Source organism: Heterodontus francisci, chromosome 2, assembly GCF_036365525.1.
Source record: "Heterodontus francisci isolate sHetFra1 chromosome 2, sHetFra1.hap1, whole genome shotgun sequence".
Taxonomy (NCBI): Eukaryota; Metazoa; Chordata; class Chondrichthyes; order Heterodontiformes; family Heterodontidae; genus Heterodontus; species Heterodontus francisci.
Window position 1 is genome coordinate 192,512,023 of NC_090372.1, and position 16,051 is coordinate 192,528,073.

Sequence of the window (16,051 nt, forward strand, 5' to 3'; positions counted from 1 at the left end):
TCTGACCTGCCACTACTCTTGGCTGAATTGTACCCTTTTTCTTTCAATTTGATACTATCTTTAATTTCCTTCGTTGCCACGGATGGCACGTCCTTCCCCTAGAGTCTTTCTTTCTCACTGGAATGCATATTTGCTGAATGTTATGAAATATCTCTTTAAATGTCTGCCAATGCATCTCTAATGACCTATCCCTTAACATAATTTCCCAGTTTACTTTAGCCAGCTGTCCTCAAAGCCTCATTACCCTTATTTAAGTTTCAAAAACTAGTCTTAAATCCACTCACCCTCAAACTGAATGCAAAATTCAATCATATTGTGATCACCACTACCTAGGGGCACCTTTACCATGAGGTCATTAATTAATCCTGTCACATTACACATTACCAGATCTGGAGTAGCCTGCTCTGGTTGGCTCTAGAACGTGCTGCTCTCAGAAACTGTCCCGAAAACACTCCATGAACTCATCTTCCAGGCTAGCTTTGTCACTCTGATTTGTCCAGCCTATCTGTAGATTAAAATCACCCACGATTAATGCCGTACCTTTCTCACAAACCACTATATACCCCATCCTAAGGTGTCTGCTTTATCTGCACCTTAGTTGTATTGCTGAGGGTGACCTACTCTCTTCATGCGTCCAGTTTTCATTACCTGCAGTGCACCCAGTTCATACTACCCTCCACCACGCCATGTTACTGTGGTCTGTCCATCTGCTAAAACCATTCACCATTTCCGGTATACATCTTACTATTGGTGCTCCCTGTACCCCTTCAGTGCTTTTCTATCCTTTCATCATTTGCTTTCCAATTTTTGCCTCGTTCTTACCTTTTTTCCCATTCTTCCCTCACCTGCCCTCTTTGCTTAACAGTCATCCCTCTCATCTCTTCACCCTTTTCTATTCTCATTTCCTCTGTTCATTGTTGCTGCTCACCATTTCCCCCTTCTCCACTCAATTCTTCTCTATTTCCCATTTATCCCTATTTCTCTCATTCTCTCCCATTTATCCCTTTAGGCCTTGCCTTCATCAGAATTGTTACAGCGCAAAAGGAGGCCATTCGACCCATCGTGTCCGCAACAGCAATTCACTTCGTGCCATTCTCCCCGTAACCCTGCACATTCTTCCTTTTCATGCAACAGTCTAATTCCCTTTTGAATGCTTCAGTTGAACCTGCCTCCACCACAGTCTGAAGCAACGCATTCCAGAGCTTAACCTCTCACTGCGTGAAAAAGTTTTTCCTCATGTCGCTTTTGCTTCTCTTACCCATTACTTTAAATCTGTGCTCCTACCTTGCCATCACTATTCCTGCTCTTCATTCTTCTTTGTGTCAAGACTTACCCCCTCTCCACCATTGTGCCTCTGCTTTCTCACCATTTTGGCACTTTGAGTTTGATCTCATGGTGCAAACTCTACCTATAGTTCTGCTGGTTCTCTAACTTGCTCCCATGCCTTTCCAGTACATCCTTGCATTTTCTTTGGTGTACTATCCTTTCCCCCCGCCCCCAAAACATCCAACTCCAGGCCTGCTCATTGCACTTTGCTAGTTTGATTTTTTTTTTTAAATATATAAACGTTCATAACATGTTTGCCAAGTTACCAGACCACCAGCAGTCGGCAAGCTCAGGAGCAGCAGCCAAGAGGCACACTGCATAAAGCAATATGTGCACTTTATAGTCAGCAGCTGATAAACCAGCAGAGGCAGAACACCAACAGGCTCAGGAATGGCTGTGGAAAGATGCAGTAAATACAGAAAATGCTGGAAATCTCAGCAGGTCTGGCAGCATCTGCTGAGAGAAAGACAGAGTTAGCATTTCAGGTAATCAGTTTTCGCAAGTTACGCTAGTTCTGATGAAAAGATCATTAACCTGAAACATCAAGTCTGTTTCTCTCTTCACAGATACAGTGCACTGAGTAGTCACAGTATTTTCTGTTTTTATCTCAGATTTCCAGCAGCTACAGTATTTTATTTTTGTATGAGGAGAGATGAAGGTGGCTTGAGGGATTCTGAGCAGTGTCTGGATGGGAGGCTGCTACTCTTCTCCCACTCAGTGGAACTCCTTGCTGCTCTGTTGTAATGCTGCTTCAACGCAGACCTGTTACTATTATATTATGCCAACTGTCGCTCATGCCTTGCTTCAGAGGCTTGACCTGTTTGAATTACATAGTTCTTAAGGTTCCAGATTATTCTCTAAATTGTTATTCGCAGATTAGGATTCATTATTCTAAAGACACCAATAAGAGCATAGAGGGAAATCTCCAAACCTCAAAAACTGCAGAATCAAACCGAACAGAGATGGAAGTGTAATTCAGGGAGGCTTTAATATGCAATACTATTGTGGCCATTGTTCCCGCACAAGGTCATTTTTCAGGTCAGCCAACATGCTTAGAATGGAATAATCTAGTTCCACAAAGGTAGAAAATCATTCCATTCAAATTCAAGTATCCTATGAATCTTTTTAAAGCTTAACTGGTAGCTCTGAGTTTAAGATACAGATTTTTAATTTCCTTTGTTCCACTGTTTTTCAAAGAATTCTGAAAGTATTTCTCAGGTTGCGCTGCTTCAAATTGACAGCTATTCTGGGGCTAGGCCATGGTAAATTAGTAATGAAGGGCCTGCAAGATTAAACACTGGTTTTGCAGCCAGTATAACATCAAGCTATAGCAGAGTGATTTACTACAATTCAAGGAATAATTTAGCCTATAATTACTGTAAATCTATCACTTCTCTAGTTATTGTTCTTCATGTACATATTTATTGTTCAATAAATCTGCCCAGTAATTTAGGGACTAAACAAAATCTGATGCTGGTTGTTCTGACATTTTCTGAATTCAAGGAAGCCATGTGGTGGCATGCTATGTAAAATGCAATGACATGTTCCGTTCAACATCTAGTCTCAAGACAATTAGCTAGATATCTGGCAAGCAAAAATTCTACTTCTTAAGGAACGGCTTGCAATGCGGAACCCAGAAAAGGCAATATAAAAATGCAACAGGCTTTTCTTAAAGGCATCAGAGAGTGTTAAATAAAGGTGGCTATAGAATGAAATGGGGATAAATATTATTCAGAAAATAAATTGCCAAGGCTATAGGTGAAATAAACAAAGAACATTTGGTTATCTTTTACATATATTTATTTCATTTTAAAACAATGCAAATCACAAGCAACAGTAACTAAGAAGTACTGCACCTCTGATGATGATGTCCAAAGAACCGCACATCCACCTGATTGTCTTGGCGTTGCATGACTTTGGCAGGCCAAAATCCAAATCCTTTCATCCGGGCCCACACCAGCTCATGATTGGGAACCTAAGGAAAAAAACACATCAAAAATGTAATAGTCACCTTAAATGAGCAGCCAGGTCTTTTGCAATGTCTAATTTCACTAAACGTCATACAATTCAGATAATTTGCTGTTAACTACCTTGTTTAACAAACAAAACCCTGAATAGAGAGTTTTATGTAATTTTATGCTGTTATGCGTGATCCCAGCACTGCTTCTCATAAGGCACAATTCCACCAACGATGAGAATTTCCACAGGCATCTAATAAATGTGAACGACAAACACGTACTACCTCACTGTCCCCGTCATCAATTCAAATGTTATCACGACTTGGATGAGCCAAGACTTCTTCCAGATGAAGGTCAGAAAAACTCTTTGGTTCCCATCAGTGCCTTCAAGGCCATGGCCCTGGCTCCTTGGCTGCCACCTCATGTTGAATTGTGAAGCGTAAAACCTTATCCCTCCTGAACCTGGACTCAGCTATCGCCTCCATATCCAATCTGTTATCAAAATAATGTTTCTTCCACCTTCTGCAAGGCCACCTCCATCTCTCCATGTCTTTCCCATTTGCCACTGCAATTCTAGGTTTCATCACCTCCATAAATTTTAAGCAGCTTTAGAGAAATGCAATTTTTATTTTATTTTTATGAAAGTACACTACATTTCTGCTGCTTTCCTATTAATTTGTACTCCTCTCCAATAAAATGTTAAACTCTTGGCATAGCCTACTTCAAGTCCCACTTTCAAAATGAGAGGTGGGAACAACTTTTTTTCTCCCTTTAAATGGCCTTTTATTGGCAGAAAACTTGCTTCAAAGTTCCTCTTCACTCAAAAGCACAAATATTGAGGATTAATGTCCTTGTGTCATAGATAAGGGCTGAATGGCCTACTCCTGCTCCTATTTTCTATGTTTCTATAAAATCAGATCAAATCAGTAATGTTTAAATACATCTCAAAATAATGACTGCCAACAATTGAGTTATCAACTAACCCATGATTAAAGGTCTTTCCAGTGGTGAAAAGTTGTGTATATAGAAACAGTATCAGGATGCACTATCATCTGGAGCTTGGGGAAATCATGAATTTAATAGAATCAGTGACATCCTATTTAACAGAAGAAATCTACAAACAACACAATGGCCCAGAATTTGCTGGAATGCTCCATTAGTTAGATTTTTCCCCTCCCCCTTCAGCTTGAAAAACGTTTGTGCCACAATTTGCCGGAAGTGTAGCTGATAGTGGGGGAACCAACACCAAGTTGAATGCTGGGACTTTAACCTATAAGATTTAAGGATACGGGAAGAAGCAGAGGGATGACAGAGAGTGAATTTGAGTCAAGTTAGGTACAGAAAGGGAAACAGAGAGGGAAAGGGAGATTGGATTAAGAGAGGGGGAAAAGACAAGAAAAAAAATATACAAAATTTAAAAATCTTCCAAGAACAATTCACTACCTACAGGGTTGAGATTCCACAGTTTCAAACTTCCCTTTCAGGGCCGGAGATGTTGAGTGGCATTGCACGAACATAAACCTCGTCACTAAAAGTGCCCTTACGCTGTTAAGTAACAATCCTAAATTTCTGTGGCGAGTTTAATTTGCATTTATTCAGCAAATGCAGCAACTTCCTGAAATTCATGGGAAGGTTGATGGTGAGCTCTTGCTTTTTTCTACATTGAGAAACAGACCATTCCACTCAACAGGTCCATGCCATTCTTCATGCTTCATACAAGCCTCCTCCCACTCCTATAAATTTAAACTAGGGATTCTCAACCATTTTGCTTCTGATGCCTCCGAAACTCCACCCCACTCCCATGTTACAAAATTTTCACGGACCCCCTGTAACACAACATAAGTATTTATGTATAAAATTTAGCTATACAATTAAACATATAATATTTATTATTTTTGCTTTACTTACTTAATATGAAACTTGTGTTGAGCAACAATTCTCAATTCCAATGCTGGAAATATTCAGCAGGTCTGGCAGCATCTGTGTGGAGAGAGAAACAGAGTTAACATTTTAGGTTGATGACCTTTCATCAGGGCTAGTCAGTCATCGACCCGAAATGTTAACTCCGTTTCTCTCTCCACTTGCTGAGTGTTTTCCAACATTTTCTGTTTTTAATTTCACATTTCCAGCATCCGCAGTATTTTGCTTGCTTGTATGTGGAACCTTAAAAGTGTAATAATCCCTCAAGAAAGGTTATACATGGGCACTTATAGATGATCAAAGAAGAAACATCTACATTGTGGAACAGGAATGAAGTTATAAAAGTATGAAACTAAGAGACCTCTAAATCTCAGGAGTGAGCACTCATGTTGGTTGAAACATGTGACTTACTGTTGATGTCACCAATGATTAAACACCGCTTCATGTATTGAAAAGGGTTGCAATCCACCTCACTCCTTGATAATAAATGGCAAACTGTTTCGCTTAAGCCCTGCTGAGGCCTGCATCACCTGCTCCTTCAAGAGCGGTATCTAGCTGCTGCAGGGTGCGTACAGGCCACAAAAGCGTACAAATATCAGTAGCACTGCTGTTGTTGTGTTTAGCACTACACATGCACAGTCAGGCCGAGGGGAGACTGTGGCCAAAATAAAAAAAAATCAGGTGAACCTTGGATTTTACCAGCAGCAGCACTGGAAGTAGAGGACAATTGTTGTTTGGATGTTAAAAGTGGCACTGTGTAAGGGACAGTACAGTACATTTTTGGCACAGCTCTGAAACCTTCTCCTGGTTGAGAACCCCTGATCTAACCTATCCCCTCAGAACACCATCTCCACTTTTTTCCAGGCTTTTCCTGATCCCTGTTGTAGCAAGGCTAACAGCAGTGACAAAAATTCTTCAGCAGTTTGTGGTGATTTGGAACTCAAGGTGTAACACCTGCTCACTATAAATTGCTAGATGATTTACATTCTAACAACGGCGTGCACATTAAATTTGCCACTAATATCCACCCCCACTCCGAAGATTGTGGGCCCAAGAATCTTCTGCCATTTGAAAATGATCAGATGTACTTAAATATATCTGCATCCATGGCATATTCATTATCAGCAAAATTGTTCCAAACTGCCATCCATCCTTTGCCTCAAACAAATTTTAAATGAAAACCTTTATCAAAAAAGATTTATGAACAGAAATATTATAAAGGAACTCCATTAATCCAAGTTGCAACAAGGTCCCAAATGTTTCATCTATTCAACTGCTGTTACATGAGCAACGCTTCACAAATGGGCAAACAAAACTATTCTCATACTACCTCTACTAAAGCTATTTCAAAAGTATATAAAATAATGGTTTACAAATTGTTCTGCATGAGGGATCCCCCATAGATCTGCTGAAAATACTGATCTAACTTCCAAAAGTCAATGTCAAATGTCAGCTACCTAAAGAAAAACAGTGTTATCATTACAGACGTTTTTAACAGTATACAGTAACAGAAATTATGCGCCAGTAAATCAATAGATGCAGTAAAAGTTTGAGAGTTGGACAGAAATCTGATGACTTCCTAAACTCTTTAAAGAATTTTCTCTAGGACTCTCTCAGACTGCCTAGGATCCAGCAGTACCTGTTTGTAAAGCTATGGTATATAAATCATTGGACAAAAGATGGTGAGGCATGTGAGTATATTCAGTATGTGACAATTCAGTTAATACATTTCACCTATTAAGTGTTTTGGTAATTAGGCGATAATTAGTGAAGCAATTTTGATCATGAGAAATGAATTTTAACTTCTATTGAAATGTTATTAGTATCAGAGGGTGGCACAGTGGGTTAAGAACATCGTGCTTCTGGATGCTGGGTATTCACCTGACCCAGATATATGAGATGAATGGCTCCTTTTTCCCAGTGAAATAAATTTGGACATCTCCAGCAAGTTTCCAGTAGGTGCTAATCTATAGAACAAAACCACAAATAATTGATACTCTCAATCAGAGAAGCCACAAGAGGCATCTCACATAGGGTTGTGTTGAGCTTTGTCATTTTAATACACAAACTTAAGGACATGATGGCATAGTGGGCTAGTGTATGGTCCATTCACCTCTGGAACTTGGTCTGAATCAAACCCAGACAAACAAGTCACATTTTGGGCAGTGTTGAAATGTAATTACTGTCTTCAAATGGTTCAATATTGACAAAAGTAGAAAAATGGTCCATTCTCCAACACTGATACCTCACAATGTGAGGGACGCAAAATTCAAAACTAGAAATTTATTAACCTACTTACACAAGGGTAGCAGAACCAGTTCTCTGGCCGTGCATTTGATAAGTAGAAACAGTTCTTGCACAGTTGAAGTTCTGCCAGCTGGAAAACAAAATGAAATATTAGCAGCAGGTAGACTGAAGTTGATTTAAATTTGAAAGAGAGTCAACTTAATTTTGAAGCTACTGAAACATGACATTTCCTCAAACTCTTCGATTCTTAATAAACATAAATTCTGCTTAAAAATGTTGCCCATTTTTCAAACAGCAATGAAAAAATGATTATTCAGTGCTTTTTTTTGCATCAGAATGCAAATCAAAAAACTTTACAAAGGAAGAAGAAAGCTGCAGTAAACACTGTTAGCTGTGATTTTTCATCAATGTTTTAAGCAGCAAAGTAACCTTTAATTCTATGGCATACTAATCATCCATAAAATTGCATTTTGAACTTGAAAATTATGTAAAATGAAATTTTGCCATAACTATTTCAAACGTTTCCAATTTTCACTATTTTAGTGCAAACATTAGTTACTTGGCCAACCATTTCAATTTGAGAATTTACTTTGAAATATGGGATAGAACATTACTTGTCTTTAAATTTGCATTATGTGTAAAATCTTAAAAGAGCTTTCACTTAATGGCACATTTCAAAGTCTGAGACACTGAATATCTTAGGTGCAACAAAGACCACCTAGATAGTGGAAGTAGGATGGAACTGAGTTAATTTTAAATCACAATTACATTGAACATATAAAACTAAGCTAAGGCTGGTTGCATGTGCAGAAAGTCTAGAAAACAAACTGTGCAGGTGAATCATAAGATCCACAATTTTGAGAACTAGGTAAATCAAATAAAAAAATGTCTTTCAATGCAACTGAATGGGTTCTTTCTGAAACGCAAACACACATACTGGACAAGTGCCAGGCAATGACCATCTACAAGAAGGGAGAATCTAACCATCTCCCCTTGAGGTTCATTACCATCGCTGAAACCCTACCACTAACATTCTGGGGGGCTTATCAATAACCAGAAACTTAACTGGACCAGCCATATAAATACGGTGGCTACAAGAGCAGGTCAGAAGCTGGGAATTCTGCGGCAAGTAACTCACTTCCTAACTCCCAACCCCTGTCCACATTTACAAGGTACAAGTCAGGAGGGATGAGTGCAGTTTGAACAACACTCAAAAAGCTTGACATCATCCAAGACAATGCAGCCTGTTTGATTGGCATCCCATCCATCAATTTAACATTCACCCCCTCCACCACCGGCACACCGTATCAGCAGTGTGTACCATCTACAAGATGCACTGCAGCAATTCGCCAAGGCTCCTTTGACAGCACCTTCTAAACCCATGACCTCTAACACCTAGAAGGACAAAGTCAGCAAATACATGGAAACACCACCACCCACAAGTCCTGCTTCAAGTCACCCAACATCCTGACTTGGAACTATATTGCTATTCTTTTGCTGGGTCAAATTCCTGGAACTCCCTCCCTAACAGCACTGTGGGTGTACCTACACCACAAGGACTGCAGCGGTTTAAGAAGGTGGCTCACCACCACCTTCTCAAGCGTAACTAGGGTTGGCAATAGATGCTGGCCTTTCCCATGATGCCCATTATCCCATGAACGAATAAAAAAACAAGCTATACAATTCAGAATTATTAATTAACTAGAAAACCTGACAACCATTGATGATAAACCTCCCAGCTTTCAAAGATATGAAAATTCTAAAATGACCACGTTTTCTATTTGATCACAACAAGTTTTTTTTTTTTGCGAGGAGCAGCCTTGACAGAACGAGGTGCGGAGCGGACTTTCAGCTGAGCGGTCAATTTCAGTAAGTTACAAGTTAATCTCTTTTTTGTTTCGGAGGACCAGGGGACTGCTGGGTAGGGGAAAACTATTTATTTGGGCAGTTTTAAAATCTTTGTCTTTTGCGAGGAGCAGCCTTGACAGAACGAGGTGCGGAGCGGACTTTCAGCTGAGCGGTCAATTTCAGTAAGTTACAAGTTAATCCCTTTTTTGTTTCGGAGGACCGGGGACTGCTGGGTAGGGGAAAACTATTTATTTGGGCAGTTTTAAAATCTTTGTCTTTTGCGAGGAGCAGCCTTGACAGAACGAGGTGCGGAGCGGACTTTCAGCTGAGCGGTCAATTTCAGTAAGTTACAAGTTAATCCCTTTTTTGTTTCGGAGGACCGGGGACTGCTGGGTAGGGGAAAACTATTTATTTGGGCAGTTTTAAAATCTTTGTCTTTTGCGAGGAGCAGCCTTGACAGAACGAGGTGCGGAGCGGACTTTCAGCTGAGCGGTCAATTTCAGTAAGTTACAAGTTAATCCCTTTTTTGTTTCGGAGGACCAGGGGACTGCTGGGTAGGGGAAAACTATTTATTTGGGCAGTGGCAGTACCCGAGACACTACACGTGTAGTGTCTCCCACCCACCCTCCTCCTCTAACCAAAAAAAAAGGACTCTAGTGTGTTGATAAGGTAAGCTTTTTATTTAAAAAGTTCAGTCCGTCGGATTGCTAAGCGAACAAGTTTTGACTTTTTTTTTCGTTTGGTTTTTCAGTAGATTTATTGGGAATCTAGAATAGTGGGAATGGAGGTAAAGGCAGTTGTATGTTCCTCCTGCAGAATGTGGGAGGTAGGGGTCGCCAAGAGTGTCCCTGCTGACTGCATCTGCGGGAAGTGCACCCAACTCCAGCTCCTCGCAGACCGCGTTAGGGAACTGGAGCTGGAGCTGGATGAACTTCGGATCATTCGGGAGGCGGAGGGGATTATTGACAGGAGTTATAGGGAGGCAGTCACACCTCAGGTAAAAGAAGTAGGTAGATGGGTTACCGTCAGGGGAAGGAAAGGGAACCAGCAGGCAGTGCAGGGATCCCCTGTGGCCGTTTCCCTCAACAACAGGTATACCGTTTTGGATACTGTTGGGGGGGACGACTTACCAGGGGTAAGCAATGGGGTGCAGGTCTCTGGCACAGAGTCTGTCCCTGTTGCTCAGAAGGGAAAAGGGAAGAGGAGCAGAGCATTAGTCATTGGGGACTCCATAGTTAGGGGAACAGATAGGAGGTTCTGTGGGAACGAGAGAGACTCACGGTTGGTGTGTTGCCTCCCAGGTGCCAGGGTACGTGATGTCTCCGATCGTGTTTTTGGGATCCTTAAGGGGGAGGGAGAGCACCCCCAAGTCGTGGTCCACATAGGCACCAACGACATAGGGAGGAAGAGAGATGGGGATTTAAGGCAGAAATTCAGGGAGCTAGGGTGGAAGCTTAGAGCGAGAACAACCAGAGTTGTTATCTCTGGGTTGTTGCCTGTGCCACGTGCTAGCGAAGAGAGGAATAGGGAGAGAGAGGAGTTGAACACGTGGCTGCAGGGATGGTGTAGGAGGGAGGGTTTTGGTTTCCTGGATAATTGGGGCTCTTTCTGGGGTAGGTGGGACCTCTACAAACAGGATGGTCTTCACCTGAACCAGAGGGGTACCAATATCCTGGGGGGGAGATTTGTTAGTGCTCTTCGGGGGGGTTTAAACTAAATCAGCAGGGGAATGGGAACCTAAATTGTAGTTCCAGTGTACAGGCTGTTGAGAGTAGTGAGGTAGGGGATAAGGTTACAGGGACGCAAGAGGGCACTGGCAAGCAAGAACTTGGTTTAAAGTGTGTCTACTTCAACGCCAGGAGCATCCGGAATAAGGTGGGTGAGCTTGCAGCATGGGTTGGTACCTGGGATCCTGATGTTGTGGCCATTTCAGAGACATGGGTAGAGCAGGGGCAGGAATGGATGTTGCAGGTTCCGGGATTTAGATGTTTCAGTAAGAACAGAGAAGAGGGTAAAAGAGGGGGGGGTGTGGCATTGTTAATCAAGGAAAGTATTACAGCGGCAGAAAGGACGTTTGAGGACTCGTCTACTGAGGTAGTATGGGCCGAGGTTAGAAACAGGAGAGGAGAGGTCACCCTGTTGGGAGCTTTCTATAGACCTCCGAATAGTTCCAGAGATGTAGAGGAAAGGATAGCGAAGATGATTCTCGACAGGAGCGAGAGTAACAGGGTAGTGGTTATGGGGGACTTTAACTTTCCAAATATTGACTGGAAATACTATAGTTCGAGTACTTTAGATGGGTCTGTTTTTGTCCAGTGTGTGCAGGAGGGTTTTCTGACACAGTATGTGGACAGGCCAACCAGGGGCGATGCCACATTGGATTTGGTACTGGGTAATGAACCCGGCCAGGTGTTCGATTTAGATGTAGGTGAGCACTTTGGCGATAGTGATCACAATTCGGTTAGGTTTACCTTAGCGATGGGCAGGGACAGGTATATACCGCAGGGCAAGAATTATAGCTGGGGGAAAGGAAATTATGACGCGATTAGGCAAGATTTAGGATGTGTAGGATGGGGAAGGAAACTGCAGGGGATGGGCACAAACGAAATGTGGAGCTTATTCAAGGAGCAGCTAATGCGTGTCCTTGATAAGTATGTACCTGTCAGGCAGGGAGGAAGTTGTCGAGCGAGGGAGCCGTGGTTTACTCAAGAAGTTGAAGCGCTTGTCAAGAGGAAGAGGGCGGCTTATGTTAGGATGAGACGTGAAGGCTCAGTTAGGGCGCTTGAGAGTTACAAGCTAGCCAGGAAGGATCTAAAGGGAGGGCTAAGAAGAGCAAGGAGAGGACACGAGAAGTCATTGGCGGATAGGATCAAAGAAAACCCTAAGGCTTTCTATAGGTATATCAGGAATAAACGAATGATAAGAGTTAGAACAGGGCCAATCAAGGATAGTAGTGGGAAGTTGTGTGCGGAATCAGAGGAGATAGGGGAAGCGTTAAATGAATATTTTTCGTCAGTATTTACAGTAGAAAAAGAAAATGTTGCCGAGGAGATTACTGAGATACAGCCTACTAGGCTAGATGGGATTGAGATTCACAAGGAGGAGGTGTTAGCAATTTTGGAAAGAGTGAAAATAGATAAGTCCCCTGGGCCAGATGGGATTTATCCTAGGATTCTCTGGGAAGCCAGGGAGGAGATTACAGAGCCGTTGTTGTTGATCTTTAAGTCGTCATTGTCGACAGGAGTAGTGCCGGAGGACTGGAGGATAGCAAATGTTGTCCCCTTGTTCAAGAAGGGGAGTAGAGACAGCCCTGGTAATTATAGACCTGTGAGCCTTACTTCGGTTGTGGGTAAAATGTTGGAAAAGGTTATAAGAGACAGGATTTATAATCATCTTGAAAAGAATAAGTTCATTTGCGATAGTCAGCACGGTTTTGTGAAAGGTAGGTCGTGCCTCACAAACCTTATTGAGTTTTTCGAGAAGGTGACCAAACAGGTGGATGAGGGTAAAGCCGTGGATGTGGTGTATATGGATTTCAGTAAGGCGTTTGATAAGGTTCCCCACGGTAGGCTATTGCAGAAAATACGGAAGTATGGGGTTGAAGGTGATTTAGAGCTTTGGATCAGAAATTGGCTAGCTGAAAGAAGACAGAGGGTGGTGGTTGATGGCAAATGTTCATCCTGGAGTTTAGTTACTAGTGGTGTACCGCAAGGATCTGTTTTGGGGCCACTGCTGTTTGTCATTTTTATAAACGACCCGGATGAGGGTGTAGAAGGGTGGGTTAGTAAATTTGCGGATGACACGAAGGTCGGTGGAGTTGTGGATAGTGTCGAAGGGTGTTGTAGGGTACAGAGGGACATAGATAGGCTGCACAGCTGGGCTGAGAGATGGCAAATGGAGTTTAATGCGGAGAAGTGTGAGGTGATTCACTTTGGAAGGAGTAACAGCAATGCAGAGTACTGGGCTAATGGGAAGATTCTTGGTAGTGTAGATGAGCAGAGAGATCTTGGTATCCAGGTACATAAATCCCTGAAAGTTGCTACCCAGGTTAATAGGGCTATTAAGAAGGCATATGGTGTGTTAGCCTTTATTAGTAGGGGGATCGAGTTTCGGAGCCACGAGGTCATGACGCAGCAGTACAAAACTCTGGTGAGGCCGCACCTGGAGTATTGCGTGCAGTTCTGGTCACCGCATTATAGGAAGGATGTCGAAGCTTTGGAAAGGGTGCAGAGGAGATTTACTAGGATGTTGCCTGGTATGGAAGGAAGGTCTTACGAGGAAAGGCTGAGGGACTTGGGGTTGTTTTCGTTAGAGAGAAGGAGGAGGAGAGGTGACTTAATAGAGACATACAAGATAATCAGAGGGTTAGATAGGGTGGATAGTGAGAGTCTTTTTCCTCGGATGAGGATGGCAAACACGAGGGGACATAGCTTTAAGTTGAGGGGTGAAAGATATAGGACAGATGTCAGAGGTAGTTTCTTTACGCAGAGAGTAGTAGGGACGTGGAACGCCCTGCCTGCAACAGTAGTAGACTCGCCAACTTTAAGGGCATTTAAGTGGTCATTGGATAGACATATGGATGTAAATGGAATAGTGTAGGTCAGATGATCGGCGCAACATCGAGGGCCGAAGGGCCTGTACTGCGCTGTAATATTCTAATTCTAATTCTAACAAGCTAGTTCAAATTTTTTTTTTTGGTAAGCTTAGACTGGGTGATTGGACAAACTTTGTCAGGTATCAATATACTCTATGATGAACTGGTCTCTGCCCGAGAATATTGTCTCTTATAAGCCATTGCCCAATTTATCTCTATAATATTTATTGTGATTATGTAAACTTGAGTGAGAGGATCAGCAACCGACAGGCCAACTTGTAATACTCATCTTACAGGCAAGCTCAAGTTTAAGATCACACACTGAAATCAGCTAGAGTATCAACACAACTTGGTGTATAGGTGCACTAATCCCAGGACAGATTTAATTTGTTAACAGTGAGCCATGCAGCCAGGATTTGCCCATACGAATACCTCTATAATGGTGAATAGAGCACAACTGTAACATCAGACGGTTTTATCCCAACTGCCAGCACAGGAGTCCATTTAATCAGGCAGCTGTTGGGTTTCACTGGGGGTGGAAGATGCAGATTCTTCAAAGATTTTAAAGCCAGGCAGGTTGACATCTTCCAGAGATCAGTATTAGAGAAGCTCCCAATAGGCACTCATCCAAATCCATCTCGTCTTAATGTGGAGTGCAAACAACATAAAATCTTTCTGACTAATTAAAACAATGCCCCTTGCTGCATTGGGAATGGACAATGAAGCAATGAGGAGCAGATGAAAACCTTGCCAGTTAAAAGATTCTAAAATCAGTTCTAAACTATAATTTTTACATTAGCACAACAAGCACTAACATTGGTTCCTAGGTTCTATGTGGCTGTGCATTATAACCATCCAAGACAGAGGTGGATCCAACTGTAGATATTGAGTTAGACCAGCAATTTATAATATTATTAATTGGCTTTAGATTTTATAGCTTACCTCATGGCAAGTGTCTTTGAACAGAGCCCTGGCTACTTCTGCCTGGTCACTATCAGCTGCCAAAACAAAAGAATGATGTAACTCAAAATAAATTATACTATCAACTATTGAAAGATAGAAACGAGACCTTATTTACTATAATGTACAGGTAACAAGGAGGGAAAATGGTTGAAAGAGGTTAAAATCAGGGCAAGACAGCTGTAGCTCAATAGTAACACTCTTGCCTCAGTCAGAAAATTATAGGTTCGAGCCTCACTTGAACACAAACTAGGCTGGCATTTCACTGCAGTACTGAGGGAATGCTGCACTGTTGGAAGCCCTGTCTGATCTTACAGGTGGACATATGGCAGGATCTGAAGAACAGCTATCCTGGTGCCCTGGCTAATATTTTTCACTCACCAACATCACCAAAAGCATATTACCTGTGTGAAAACTGGCTTCCATGGTTCCCTACATTACAACAGATATTACACTTCAAAAAAAAGTACTTAATTGGTTGTAAAGCGTATTGGGACATCCTGAAGCTCGCTCTTCCTTTAAAAAAGTAATCAGGAAGTGAAAAGACAATAAAAGGGAATTCAAATTAGCATGCAAGTATATTAATGTACAGAGTAAAAAGGAAAAAAAAATGGGGAACCAGAAATTCAGACTAAAATAGAAAAATCATGAAATAGCAGTAACAAACATGGCTGTATATAGACTAGGATAGGTAATTAAATGTGCCTACTATAAAACTTTCAAAATGGTTTAGAAAGAAAGGGAAGATGAATAGAGAGGTTAGTTATGGCATTATAGCCCTCCAGAGTAAGGATGCGAATTTTGGGTTGAGTGCAGAAAGAGCACGTGATCAATCACAGAGTGTACAGACCATCAATCGTGGAAAGGAAACAGAGAATGAAATCTGCAGACTAAGAGAGGTGTGAACTGTTATAATTGAAACTGAAAAAAAAGAGACCTAGAAGTTTTAGCAGACTTGATGCTAAATAGCCCCTACCAATCCATAGCAGCAATCAATAGGATGCCAGAACAATAGAATATAAGTCAGAGGAGGTAATGATCATCTGCTAGACCCGGAGGTGGATCAAGTGTCAGTAGGAGAATATTTAATGGACAGTGATCATTGTATCATAAGGTTTAGGCTGACTATGAAAAAGGACAAAAAAAACAATCCAGAGTGAGATTAATTAACTGGGGGAGAGCCAACTTCAATGGGGCA

At 41.8% G+C, this 16,051-nt stretch overlaps 1 protein-coding gene across 8 annotated transcripts in view; it reads right to left on the reverse strand.

Annotated features, from left to right (window-relative positions):
* Positions 1-16,051, reverse strand: part of zmynd11 (zinc finger, MYND-type containing 11) — a 231,668-nt gene that overhangs the window by 60,799 nt on the left and 154,818 nt on the right. For all 8 annotated transcript variants that reach the window (XM_068014984.1, XM_068014979.1, XM_068014982.1 and 5 more), the window contains 3 exons: positions 14,836-14,891; positions 7,504-7,581; positions 3,183-3,301 (listed from right to left, as the gene is read on the reverse strand). In XM_068014984.1, the coding sequence (XP_067871085.1) occupies positions 3,183-3,301; positions 7,504-7,581; positions 14,836-14,891 (253 nt within the window). The remainder of the gene's footprint in view (positions 1-3,182; positions 3,302-7,503; positions 7,582-14,835; positions 14,892-16,051) is intronic.